Raw genomic sequence first — 13,534 nt, forward strand, 5'->3', positions numbered from 1 at the left:
GTTTCTCCCGGTGGAGGCCCGTCTGGGGTGTTCTCGCCCCGCATCCCGCCTTCCCGCAGCCGCCCACCTTAGCTGGCGAAGTCCCCGCCGGAGCCCGAGGGCCCTCAGCACACTTGGTGATGGACGTTAAAGCCGCCCGTGCGGGCGTGCTCGGCCCGCGCCGCCTGTGATGGAATGCGCGGTCTCCATCCGTCGCTTGCAGGGCGCCCTGCGCGCACGGGGGGCCGAGCCCCGACCCGAGGGTCCGCCTTCGTCTGGGCGCGCTGCGGGCACGGGGGCCGAGCCCCGGCCCGAGGGTCCGCCTTCGTCTGGGCGCCCTGCGGGCACGGGGGCGAGCCCCGGCCCGAAGGTCCGCCTTCGTCTGGGCGCCCTGCGCGCACAGGGGGCGAGCCCTGGCCCGAGGGTCCGCCTTCCTCTGGGCGCCCTGTGGGCACGGGGGGCCGAGCCCCGGCCCGAAGGTCCGCCTTCGTCTGGGCGCCCTGTGGGCACGGGGGGCCGAGCCCCGGCCCGAAGGTCCGCCTTCGTCTGGGCGCCCTGTGGGCACGGGGGGCCGAGCCCCGGCCCGAAGGTCCGCCTTCGTCTGGGCGCCCTGTGGGCACGGGGGCCGAGCCCCGGCCCGAGGGTCCGCCTTCCTCTGGGCGCCCTGTGGGCACGGGGGGCCGAGCCCCGGCCCGAGGGTCCGCCTTCCTCTGGGCGCGCTGCGGGCGGTCACGCAGGGGGCCGATCCCCCGCCCGAGGGTCCCCGGGGCCGTGTCTTGTTAGCATCTGGCGCCTGCAGGGTGAGACCACCGTGCCTCCCCTCGGCGTGCCCTCCTCTGGGCTGACCCAGACTTTCCAGATTACTCATTTCTTTTCCTTTCTAATCTCAGAGATTTATTTTTAATTTATTTGAAAGGCAGAGTTATAGGAAGATACAGATCTCTCCTCCGCTGGTTCACTCCCCAAATGGCCACAGCAGCCTGGGCTGGGCCTGGCCAAAGCCAGGAGCCAAGAGCCTCATCAGGGTCTCCCACGTGGGTGCAGGGGCCCAAGCACCCAGGCCAGCCTCCCCTGCTTTCCCAGGTGCATCATCAGGGAGCTGGGTTGGAAGTGGAGCAGCCGGGAGTCAACCCCGTGCCTACATGGGATGCTGGCATTGCAGAAGGTAGCTTAACCCGCTGCCACACAGCACCGTACCCTGAATAACTCATTTCTCCGAGTACTTAATGTGGCCGAAGCTCTCACTGTTCAGAGGGGTTAGAATTGGGGGGTGGCTGGCTGGGGCTTCCTGGAGGAAGTGACACGTAAGCTGTGCGTGGGACATTTGTCAGGCAAAGCAGACAGCAGGTGCACTCACCCCCTGCAGAGTAAGCCACCGGATTTACACAGGGGTTCTCCGCGTGGGAGCCCCGCAGCCCCTGCTGTGTGTGAGGGCCCTGGCAAGCCCAGGGTCAGGGCAAAGGGCTGTGGTCCCCGTTCCCGCTCCAGGGGGCTCGAGGCCCAGGGCCAGCTGCCCACTGTCTGCACTTTGCGTATGTCCCCACTTACGCTAGCCACCATTACAGTGAGGTCACCCTCCCTCCTCTGGCCTGCTGAGGGCCCCTCGTTTCCCTCCTCTCTCCGAGTTCAATGCGGTGCCTGCCTTTGCCCCCATGGACTGCGGCCTCGCAGCTGCACGGGGCGCTGACCACTCAGCCCACGACCCTCTGTTTCCAGCTCAGAGACCGGCCGATGCTTCCAGTGCCGCCCATGAACTTGTGGTCACCATTCCAGCCTGGCTCCGAGCTGACCCTCTTGGAGGAGCAGAGGTGCCGTCCTAACTCCCTGCCCAACACTCCAGGGAGCTCCTCCCAGAAGCAGCCTGTGTGTGTGCAGGACAAGCGTCAGCCATTAACGCACAGAGGAGCAGCCTGTCTGTGCCCACGCCTGCCCCAGGGAGCTCCCAGCCAACAGAGCGGCCAAGAAGGGAGCGGTGCATGGTGCTACCCCATCCCCTGTGGCTGCTGAAGAGACCCCCAGTGGACCCGTGACCCGGTCAGACCATAACGCCCTCCCAGTAGAGTTTGCCACTCTGCCCACTGCTCAGTGGACAGTGCGGTGGCGTTGGGAACACTTGCTCCGTTGGGCACCCATCGCCAGAAACTGTCCACCCGCACACTGTGGTGACTGCTCGGCAGTAAGTCCCCCACCTCCACCCCCAGCCCGGGGTCCTCTGCTCCACTTCCTGTCTACATGAGTCTCACCTAAGGCCTGTCTCTAAGTGGACTCCTATGTTGGTCCTGCCGTGCCGGCTTGTTCACTACACAGGACACAGTTATGTCGGCGACATGTCTGTCCGTCCACGTGGTAGCGTGTGTCAGGACGTCCGTCCTTTCTGGAGCTGAGCAGCATTCCGTTGCACGAGTGGGCCTTCATCTGTTGTTGGGCGCCCCGGCTGGTTCCACCTTTGGGCCCTGTGAAAAGTGCTGCACCGTTGCCTGGGCGTCCACGGATCCGAGTCCCTGCTCTCGGCTCCCTTGGGCCTCTGTCCGGGAGTGGAGTGCTGGCTCAGCTGGTCGTTGTGTGTGTGCCTTTTGAGGAGTGGCCAGCATTTCCTGCAGTGACTGCCCACACCAGCAGGGTGTGACACAGCTCCCCTGCACCCTCACCTGCACCTGCCATCCTCCATGTTGGATCACAGCCCTCCTAATGGGTGTGGCGTGAACGGTCGTCTCCGAGCTGTAACCAGCCAAGCACAGAGCGGGAGAGAAGACACAGCAGGGCCTACAGAAGCAGGAAGCTCTGGGAATTCCGGGGACTTCGAGTGGAGGAGCAGGGAGGCCAGGGATAAGGCTGGGATGTCAGAGAGGGAGTCTCACGCTGGTGCTGAGGGTCTCCAAGAGCAGAGGGTAGCCCGGAGCACCGCGCACGGGTTCTGGGGGTGGGTGGCAGATACGCCTGGGGCTGGACCCTCTCACTCGCTGTGTGTCCTGGGCAAGTAATTCAACCTCTCTGAGCTCCACTCTCCTCGGCGACCTGACTCTCAGGCTCAGAGTGGTTGCCAGATGCCGGCGACTGTCATACGGTCATCACCAAGGGTTCGTTTGAGGAAGGCTTAGTGCACACAAGGCGTGGGCCACTGCCCAGCCAACACACAGGACACCCAGATGAGTAGGCAGAGCCTCTCCCTCCCTTGGCTCCCACTCCATTGCGGGGACCCCTGGGCCAGGGCCTGCAGTGGTCACTGGAGTCGGAGGAGCTGGACTACAGAGGCTCCCTCTCCCTCTCTGTGTCTCCGGTGTTGCTGAACTGTGTCCCCATCTCCACGTTGAGGAGGTGGGGGAGATGGACTCAGACCTGGTGGGACTAGGTTTGGAGACGTGGTCTTTAAAAGGGGGCTGAGGTTAGATGAGGTCATCGGACGGGGCTCTAACCCAGCGGGACCGGTGTCCTTACAAGACGAGGACAAGCCCCAGGGATACGTTCCCACACAGAAAATGCAGCCCCACCACCGCCCACCGGCCAAGGAGAGATCAGCCCTGCCAACACCTTGAACTTGGGACTTCTGGCCTCTGGCACCGTGAGAACATTAATTTGTGTTGTGCAAGGCCCCCGGGCTGGGGAGGTTTGCACAGCAGCCCTAGCGCACTGACACAGACCCTGAGCGGTGGACTCAGGTGCCCTGCTTGACCCCAAGAAAGTGAGGAGAGGAGACAGCAGGTGCTCTGAGCCTGTGTGTGTTGGGCTGTGGGCTCCTCTCCCACCTGCTGTGGGAGCAGCCATGTTCCCGGGAGCGGGGCTGGGGGCCGGGGGTGAGGGAGGAGAGGTGAAGTCAGCCCGAGCTCTCGGAAGCCCCTGACACTGGGGCTGCTGTTAGGACAGTGCAGCCCGGCCCGCGCCTCTGGGAGCAGGGTGTCGCTCCGTCTGAGCCACAGTTCTGAGCCATGTAACAGAGGCGTGATGTTACCTACCGGGTAGGTTTCTTCTGGGCGCCGGCTGTGTGGCAGCTGTGTGCTGGGAACTGTGTCTCTGCCCTCCTGGGCTCCACCCGCCAGACTAGAGGAAGTGAACCAGGGAGAATGACTGACAGTTACCGTGGTAAGCGAGGAATGGGCCTTGCGCCCGCCCCCCAGCACGCGTGGGGGGAAGGGGAATTCCGTTTGTGGAAGGATTCACGGATCACAGACAGCTGACCTGCATGATGGGGACAGGCCTGTCACCACGGGTCCTCAAACCATGGGGGAGAACAGGAAGACGGCAGCATGGAGGAGACGTGGCCCGCTGCTGCTGGCCGTGGAGGTGGAGGTGGGGCCGATAGGAAGGGAGGCTGCGGCCCCTGGGAGTGGAGCGGCTGCGGAGACAGATTCTCCTTGAGGGCTTCCAGGAGGAGGTGACGCCGCAGTGTGGCCTAGGCAGACCAGGCTGATGTCTAATACAGATCGAAGCCACTCAGTTTAAGGTTATTTGTTACAACAGCGACCAAAAACAAATACAGTTGCTAAGGAGGGGAAGGGCAGGGGCTAGGGAGAGATGGCAGCTTAGCAAGGTGTGGCCGGTGAGGCCCACAACGTCACTGGGTCAGGCCGAAGCCAGGAGCCTGGAACTCCCTCTGGGGCTCCCATGTGAGTGGCAGGGGCCCAAGCACTTGGACCGTCTTCTGCTGCCTCCATGAGTTAGCAGGGAGCCGGGACCCCCTGAAGTCCTGGAGTGTAACCGAGCCGTGAAGGCTGCACGGGAGGGGCCGAGTGGCTTTGGGGGAGAGGTTGATGGAGGTGAGGGCTCAGCATCGTGCTAGGGCCGGAAGGGGGTGGGACAGGCGGTACCTGTGACCGTGAGGTGTGTGTCAACTTGAAGGAAAAGAAGGCAGCTGAGAGCAAAAGCCACGCGCCTTCGCGCCTGCAGGCCTTTGTTCCCGCTGCCTCCCATCCACGTCACTGCCACCGGGCTGAGAGGCCAGGTCGGCCAGCTCCTCCTCACGCCTGTGAGTGCCCTGAGGACCTGCTCTGGCTCCCTTCCCTCCCCTCCCCTCCCCTCCCCTCTCAGGGTGGAGGGGTAGGACGGGCAGGTGCGCCCAAGGAGGGGAGGGGCTGGTCAGGCAGGTGCACCCAAGAGCAGGGAGAGACAAGCAGCCCGCACAACCACCCAGCAGAGTTGGAGCGGGCGCTGTGGCACAGCGGGTTGAGAGAATGCTTGGGGCACCCACATCCCACAGTGGGACAGAGTCCGCCCCTGGGAGGCAGCGGAAGGTGGCTCACGTACTTGGGCCCTTGCCACTCCTGTGGGAGACCTGGATGGAGTTCCTGGCTCCTGGCTCTGACTTGGCTCACTGGGTGGAAGATCTCTCTCTTTCTCTCCCACTATCTTCTCCTGTCAGCCCTCCTTTCAAATAAATAGATCTTTAAACAAAGTTCTGAGGGAAGCGCACACAGACTCACCCTCGTCACCATTAATGTATAGCTGGTGGGAGTTTGAGTTACTAAATCCGTAGCTTGGCCTAGAAGGAGTATCAGGCTTTCTGGACTGTTCTTTCCTCCTCCTCTCACACCTGGTCCATTTTCTGGTTGGTGACGAAGGCTTCGAGGGCAGAGCTGGAAGAACAGTTTGCACACTTCAGGGAATGTCGCTGCTGCCCCCCTGTCTTTCCCGGAACAATGGCCTGGAGCTGGCGTTTGATGGGCCCAGTTAGTAGCCAGGGGCAAACCTGCTCACCCAGCACTGGCTCACTGCCTTTTCAATGAGCACCTGAAGAGCCATGCTGAGCATATCCACGAAATTCTAGAATTCAAGGAAGTTTGAAGGTGTAAAATGTTTTAGTTTTCTGTTCTTAAAAGTCATCATGTTGTTAGGAGAGTAGCCAGCTTGGTGAGGCCAAGAGGCTCTCTCTCTCTTTATTTTATTTTAAAGGCAAAGCTACACAGAGAAAGGAATGGGGGGGGGGGGAGTCTTCCATCTGCTGGTTCACTCCCCAAATGGCCACAATGCCTGGAGCTGAGCCGATCTAAAGCCAGGAGCCAGGAGCTTCTTCTGGGTCTCCCACGTGGGTGCAGAGACCCTAATACTTGGGCCTTCTTCCACTATTTTCTCAGGTGCATTAGCAGGACGCTGGACCAGAAGTGGAGCAGCGTTCATATGGAATGCTGACACTGCAGGTGGTGGCTTTACCTGCTATGCCACAACACCAGCCCCCAAGAGGGTCTCAACGCACCTGCTGCGGGGGCTGGCAGGACTAACAGGCACACTGTGTGCCTCTGCCCGTCCCCGCCCACCCCAGACCCCAGCAGCTGTGGGTTGCTTCTTTACCCTGTGATCTCACAGAACTTTCCATACACACCTTTACTGTAGTTTCTTATTTACTGTACTCCCCCATTGGGCTGTGGATTCCCACAGGCACAGAAACGTCTCTTAACCATCGCTGTCTCCCTAGGATCCTGCACAGTGCCTGACAACAGAAGATACCCAATAAACAGTTGCTGAGTGAGAGCGCAAGTGAGCAGTGGGCCCTTCCTTGGCATCGGCAGCCAAAGGCTTCTTCATGGTTTAGGTTTTACATGCAACCCTTTACGGGGCAGTGGACCATCTCTGATAGCAGCACAGGGAGCTGACAAGCTCACCTTCCGATGAGTGCCCCCCACAGCAGCTAGGATACAACAGGCCTCCAACCCGTAGCTATTGAGGGATGAACCCACACACCCAGGGCGCAGCCAGCCAGTTCCTTAGTGGTCATTCTACGTAATCCTTTTGTCTGGATGTCACTTCTCAAATGGTCCTAGGGACAGAGATGGGATTTGCACCTGAAAGGTGTTTGTCAGAGCTGAGATTTAAGCTGTAACCTTGAGAATGGCCTGTGCACGCACAGGAAGCTGTGTGTCCTTTCCGGACTGCCGGTGCCATGCCAAGGATGGGGCGTGGAAGCCAGCCAAACACCCGTGAACAGGAGAGCACACCGTGAGGGGCTGGGGTCACTGCGTCTGCCAGACCGAGCCACAGCTCCTGCACCAGGAAGGATCTCCTTCAAGGGACTGGGCTGTGGGGCAGTGACTGTCCCCTGGAGGTAGCCGGGTGGCTTCCCGAGAGCCGTCACCTTTTATGTGACCATGGCCTCCACTGCTGGCCCTGGATTTCTTCCCCAGAGTTCACCAGCAGCCCTTTGAGACTGGAGAAGTACCTGCTTCAGGGCCCAGGCCCCAGAAAGGGTTGTGGGCAGCATCGTGTGCCCCTGGAGGTGAGATAATTCCAGCGGGGGGCTGTGCGGGGCGTGAGCCATTCGGCCTGTGCACATCCTCCCTCTCACTGGTCAGCCATGAGACCTCAGGCACCTGGTTCTCCCGGGCCTCAGTTTCCCTATTTGTCAACAGCATAATAATTGTATCCTGTCTCGCGAGGTTGTTGAAAAGCTTGGAAGTAGTACAGCCATCGTGGAAAACAATCTGGAACTGCCCCAAAAAACTAAAAATGGAGCTACCGGCTGACCCAGCGACCCCGATCCTGGGTGTATATCCAGGGAACAGGAAATCTATCTGTCAGGAGACGTCTGCACTCCCTCGTTTACGGCAGCACTGGTCACAATAGCCAAGGAACACAGACAACCTGAGTGTCCATCCGCTGACCGCGGGTACATGTGCTCCTGTACACAGCGGAGTATCACTCAGCCCGGACAGTGAAAGTGTGTTGTCTGTGGCCACGTGGATGGAACCGGAGGTCGTTGTGTTAGTGATCTAAGCCAAGCGTCGCGGGAGCTCCCCGGCATGTGGAGTCTAAAGAAAAGTCATCTCATAGAAGTTAAAAACAGGGGCCGGCGCTGTGGCCCAGCGAGTTAGGCTGCTGCCTGTGGTGCCGGCATCCTGCATGGGTGCTGGTTTGAGTCCCGGCTGCTCCAGTTCCAATCCAACTCCCTGCTAATGAGCCTGGGAAAGCGGTAGAAGATGGTTGAAACTCCTAGACTCCTGTAACCATGTGCGAGACCCAGAAAAAGTTCCTGGCTCTTGGCTTTGGCCTGGCCCAGCCCTGGCCAATGGGACCATTTGAGGAGTGCACCAGAAGATGGAAGGTCTTTCTCCCTTTCCTTTCATCTCTCTCTATAACTCTGCCCTTCAAATAAATAAATCTTAAAAAAAGAAGTTAAAAAGAAAATGGTGGTTACCAGAGGCTGGGAGAGGAAGTTATGGCTAGATAAAAGTTCTGAGGCTCCATTGCATGGCAGTGACTTTCTATAATATTAACACACTATTTCCCTATTTAAAAAGAACTATTAGATAGGATTTTGGATGCTTTCACTATAAAGAAATGTTAAAAGCTTGAAAGGAGAGGGGCCGGCGCTGTGGTGTAGTGGTTAAAGCCCTGGCCTGCAGTGCCGGCATCCCACGTGGGCGCCAGTTCGAGTCCCGCCTGCTCCACTTCCCATCTAGCTCTCTGCTATGGCCTGGGAGAGCAATAAAAGATGGCCCAAGTGCTTGGGCCCTTGCACACATGTGGGAGACCCGGAAGAAGCTCCTGGCTTCAGATCAGCACAGATCTGACCAATGTAGTCATTTGGGGAGTGAACCAGCAGATGGAAGACCTCTCTCTCTCTCTCTCTCTCTGGCTCTACCTCTCTCTGTAACTCTGTCTTTCAAATAAATAAAATAAATCTTTAAAAAAAAAACTCAAAAGGAGAAATATATTTACCCTGATTGGATATTACACAAAGGATACATGTACTGAAACATGACATAGCATCCCATAAATATGTATAATTTTTATGTCTTAAATTTTTTTGAAAAATGAAGGAATAGCTAGAAGGAGTTAATGAATCAAACTTCTTCACTGTGCCCTCCATAGCCATTGGCGTGTGAGACAAAAGAAAAATTCTGTAATAGTAAACCTGTTTCATTTCAATTTCTGAAGTTTTTCAATAATGGATTTCTGCGTGAATTTTGATTTAAGAACATCGCCTTCACGCGTGGCTTCTCGTGATGACTGAGTCTTAAATTCTGGGCTCAGAGTGAGGCCTCAGAGTTCCCGCTGTGGTCCTGACCCTGGCGCCTAGAATAACATTTGGTGAGCAGCAAGGCGTAGTCGCCACTGTATCCTCACAGGCCTTTCCCTGCCCCAATTCTAGAAGTCGCAATTGTCACGGAAGAAAATGCACAAACGCATGAAGATGCCAGTGAGCACCGTCTACACCCTCACCCCGGGGAAGGACCGGTTTGCATTTCTGTGCAGCCTGTCAGCCTTTTCCCTCGTGGGAGCAAATATGTATTTTTAATTGGAATTGCATTTCACATATGGGCTGGTATTTTTTATTTATTTATTTTCATTTTCTTTGAAAGAGAGAGGAGAGAGAGAGAGAGAGAGAGAGAGAGAGAGAGAGAAATCTCCCACTCACGGGTTCACTGCTCAGTCTGTGATGGCCAGGGCTGGGTCAGGTGGAAGGTGGGAGCCAGGAGTTCCATGCAGGTCCCTCCTTGGGCAGCAGGGACACCACCACACGTCTCTCTGCTGTCTCCCAGGGTGCGGATTCGCAGGAACCTGGGCTGGAAGCAGAGCTGGGGCTGGGACCCAGGTACCCCACTGGAATAGGCACCCCAAGCAGCGCCTTCACCACTGGGCCCAACACCCACCCTGGGCTTGAATTCAAACAAATTTTTTTTAAAGATTCATTTATTTTTTAAAAGAGTCACAGAGAGAGAGAGAGAGAGATAGGGAAGTGTAGAGACAGAGATCTTCTATCTGCTGGTTCATTCCCTAAATAGCCACCACAGCCAGTGCTGAGCCAGGAGCTGCTTCTGGGTTCCCCACATGGGTGAAACTTCTCGCGGGCTCACTCCCCAGATGGCCCCAACAGCTGGAGCTGGGCCAGGCCAAAGCCAGGAGCCAGGAGCTTCTTCCAGGTCTCCCATGTGGGTGCAGGGGCCCAAGGACTTGGGCCATCTTCTGCTGCTTTCCAGGCCATTAGCAGGGAGCTGGATCAGAAGTTGAACAGCCGGGACCCGAACTGGCGCCCCTATGGGAAGCCAGCATCACAGGTGGCAGCTTCACCTGCTATACCACAATGCCAGCCCCAGGAAGAAAAATTTGCAATACCTTTATTTAGAAACAACTTCAAACTTAGAGAAGTTGCAAGAATAAAGCCACACAAAGGACATCCTGATGCCCTTCTCCAAAAGGCACCTGTCCTTTGTCTTGTACCCACTTGCTTTCCCTGGCTCATGTATGTGTGTGCGTCTGTGTATGTTCATTCTCCCTGTAACCACAGCAGGAGTATCAACTGCAGTCAACTTGACCTTGATGCAGTACTTCATCTAACTAACCCATTTGTCAGTTGACCCATTCATCTCCTCTCTTAAAAAAAAAAAATTTCCCCTGTGTATAATAGGATCCAGTATACAGTCAGGTGTTGGAATTATATTTTGTGTCTCTTGAGCCTCTTTTAATCTGGAACATTCCCATGGTCTTTGTCTTTTAATTTTTAAACAATTTATTCATTTGTATTTTATTTGAAAGGCAGAGAGGCAGAGAGGCAAATGGAGAGACGTCTTCTATCCACTGGTGCACTTTCCAAATGCTCACAGTGGCTGGGGCTGGGCCAGACTGAAACCAATTTCTCTTTCCCACATGGGTGTCAGGGACCCAAGCGGTTGATCCATCACTTGCTGCCTCCCAGGGTGTGCGTTAGCAGGGAGCTGCTCCACTTCTGATCCAGGTCCCTGCTAAGATGCCTGGGAAAGCAGTGGAAGATGGCCCACGTACTTGGGCCCCTGCCACCGACATGGGAGACCTGGATAAAGCCCGGCCACTGTGTCCGTCTGGGGGAGTGAAACAGCAGATGGAAGAGCTTTCTCTGTTTCCCCCTCTACAACTCTGCCTTTCAAATAAATGATTCAATCGGTCTTTTAGAAAATCGGAGTGACTGTTTTTTAGGGCTTGTGAGCTGCCCATCACCAGGCACACGGCTTCCGCTCCTCTCCACTTCCCAGCTGCCCTCATGGCCGTCCAGAGCCTGCTGATGGCTACGAGCAGTGATGTGTGCAGATTCTTCACCTTCCTATTACCCGGTTCTTCGGGGCCGGGACACCCACTGATACCACGCACACGCCCACCGCGCCCTTGCGGTGCTGGGCCAGGGACACAGATGGAAATCGAGCCTGGACTGACCGTGAAGACCACACTGCCTGCTGAGCTGGGCAACCTGCTTGCAGCTGCTCCTTTAGAAAGAAATAGGAGTCTAGGTTAAACAAAAAAGAGAGAGGTTTATTTATATGAAAAGCAGAAGAGAGAGGGACAGACAGACAGACATAGCCAGGCTTCTCCACTCACTGGTTCGCTCCCCAAATGGCCGCAACACCCATGGCTGGGCCAGGCCAGGCCAGGCGCCAGGAACTCCATCCGGGTCTTGGCAGGAACTCAAGTACTTGGGCCCCATCTGCTGCCTCCCACAAGCGTTAGCAGAGAGCTGGATGGGAAGCGGAGGCGGGACTTGACCTGTCTATTCTGGTATGGAATGTGGGTGTCCCAGGAGTCAGCTTAAACCACTGAGCCATAGAGCTGGCCCAAGATTCTAGAGTTAGTGTATTTTGAGATAATTTTTCACAGCTGGTTAACCTTAACCTTGACTAACACGGGCTATACATTCTCATGGTGCAGAATTTTGGGCTAAGTTACCAATGGAGGGGATGGAACAGCCCAACCAGGGGACACACACCCTACAGGTGCTGGGTAGGCCAGCCCCTCTCTGGACCTCATTCATTGTGAGGTTGGGGTCCCAGGCTCTCAGTAGGGGCAGGAAAACAAAGCCTTAACAAAGAATCCATACCTAACATAAAATTTGCTATTTTAACCATTTGAAGTGTGTAGTTCAGTGGCCGTAAGGGCGAACACCTTCTCACTGCTGGGCAGCCGGCATCACCGCTCATCTCCAGGCTTTCCCATCACCAAACCAAAACTCCTTCCTGGCGAAGTCGCCATGCCCTCTCCCAGCCCCTGGCGCCACCGCTCTGCTTTCTCTCCAGGTGAATCTTTGTGCCCCAGGCGCTTCCTGTGAGTGGAATCAGAGTGTTTGTCCCTTGTGACCTGCGTGGCATCCTTGGGCTCACTCTGGAGCAGGTCCCTCTGGTCTGAGGCCGAGTGACATTTCACTGCGTGGGCCCACCACGTTCTGTTTACCCATCATTGTTGGTGGACGCTTACCTGGGCTGCTTCCCTCTTTGGCTGCTATGAGAGATGGGGTTTCCCCTACTTAGCTTGTCCTGGTTAGGCAGTGGGTGAGAGGAGGCCAGGCAGGGAGAGAGAGCGAGGACAGAGAGGAGCGAGACTAGGAGAGGGCCAGCGATCCCTGCCGTTTGCTGGACACCGGGCAGCGTGCTGGCGATTCATTCTGGGAACCTGTGGAATCTGCTTTGTCAACCAACCAAAGGTCGCGGTGGGGAAGACCTCTGCCCTCCCACGGCACAGACCATCGCCGACTTTGCCGTCTGGGGCAGGGTAGGAATGGAACACACCTCTCTTGTCTGAAGGACCCGTGTCACCGGGAAGCAGCCTTGATGTCTGGCCCCGTGCTTTCTGGGCGCAACACTGCGTATTTGCCTTCGCGTTCTCGCTGGACTGGCCAGCTTTTCATCACTCTGCCTGGACATGCAAGGCAAGCTCCCGGCGAAGGAACAGGTTTGCTTTGGCTCAGGGCTCAGGAGCTTTGCTCTCCAAGACCGGGTCGGGCTCCTCGGTGTGGCCGTCTGGCAGCAGCGGAGGGTCACACGGCAAACCAGGGAGCAGAGGGCACGGCTGGGCTTGAGTCAGGCCGAGTAGCAGCCCTCCTGCAACAGTTACCTCCTGGGGGCCTCCCGCCAGGCCTCGGGAACTCCATAGGTCAAGGCCACAGACCCACGGCTTTGGGTGCCTGATCCGGTTCCAATCACAGGACCAAGGAGACAGGCCCCCGAGTGGGCTCTGCAGCCCAGCTCTGACAGGTGCTCCTTTGGACACAGACCCGCGGCCACACACACACACACTCTTCCCTCCTCCCGAACCCTAGGTGGGTCCTCCACGTGCCTGGAGAGGTGCCCCGGCAGGTGCAGCGAGCCGAGCATCCTCACGGGCGCTCTGCAGCTCCGCCCCGGTGTTGTTCCCGCATGGCCACACCACGTGTTTTGGTTCAGGGAACCCTCACAGCAACCCTGCAAGGCACACGTGGCTGTTCTTTTACTGAAGCCCAGTGATGTTCACACGGGGGCCTCAAACACTGGGCTGGCACCGGCTGCAGGCTTGCTTGGTGTCTGGAAGTTGATGCTGGCTACTGGCTGGGACCTCAGCAGGGGCGCGTGGCCGGGATGTGCACACGTGTCTCTGCGGGAGGGCTCTTCACGTGGGCTCTTTGGGGTGTCCCTCTCTCATCTAGAAGCTGGGTTCTGAGAGTGAGTGTCCTCAGAAGGCCGGACGCAGACGCTGGCTGAGTCGTCGGACCCAGATTCAAGGGGAGGGCGAAGTGGCCCCTTGACAGTAGGGACTCCACTTCGGAGCATCTGAGGCTCCATTCTGGGAAGGCACCCCCCGCCCCCACCATGGGACTCTGGTCTGAGACTCTCGGACAGTAGCAGCAAACTGC

General features: G+C 57.3%; 1 protein-coding gene across 1 annotated transcript; it reads right to left on the bottom strand.

Moving 5' to 3' along the window:
- Nucleotides 1–104: 104 nt before the first annotated feature.
- LOC133772982 (basic salivary proline-rich protein 3-like) lies at nucleotides 105–5,721 on the bottom strand. The gene is made up of 2 exons (XM_062210114.1): nucleotides 5,668–5,721; nucleotides 105–698 (listed from the first exon to the last, which is right to left on the bottom strand). The coding sequence occupies exons 1-2, from the start codon at nucleotides 5,719–5,721 to the stop codon at nucleotides 105–107; spliced, it is 648 nt and encodes a 215-aa protein (XP_062066098.1).
- Nucleotides 5,722–13,534: the final 7,813 nt, after the last annotated feature.

Source organism: Lepus europaeus, chromosome 13, assembly GCF_033115175.1.
Source record: "Lepus europaeus isolate LE1 chromosome 13, mLepTim1.pri, whole genome shotgun sequence".
In the NCBI taxonomy this organism is placed as follows: domain Eukaryota; kingdom Metazoa; phylum Chordata; class Mammalia; order Lagomorpha; family Leporidae; genus Lepus; species Lepus europaeus.

What these genes read in the sequence shown, in the direction of transcription:
- LOC133772982 (XM_062210114.1), bottom strand. Translation starts at nt 5,721, where the DNA reads ATGCTCAGCATGGCTCTTCAGGTGCTCATTGAAAAGGCAGTGAGCCAG. An exon ending in AGGCAGTGAGCCAGTGCTGG is followed by an intron (nt 699 to 5,667) that starts GTGAGCAGGTTT and finishes GACCGCCCGCAG; the next exon opens with CGCGCCCAGAGGAAGGCGGA.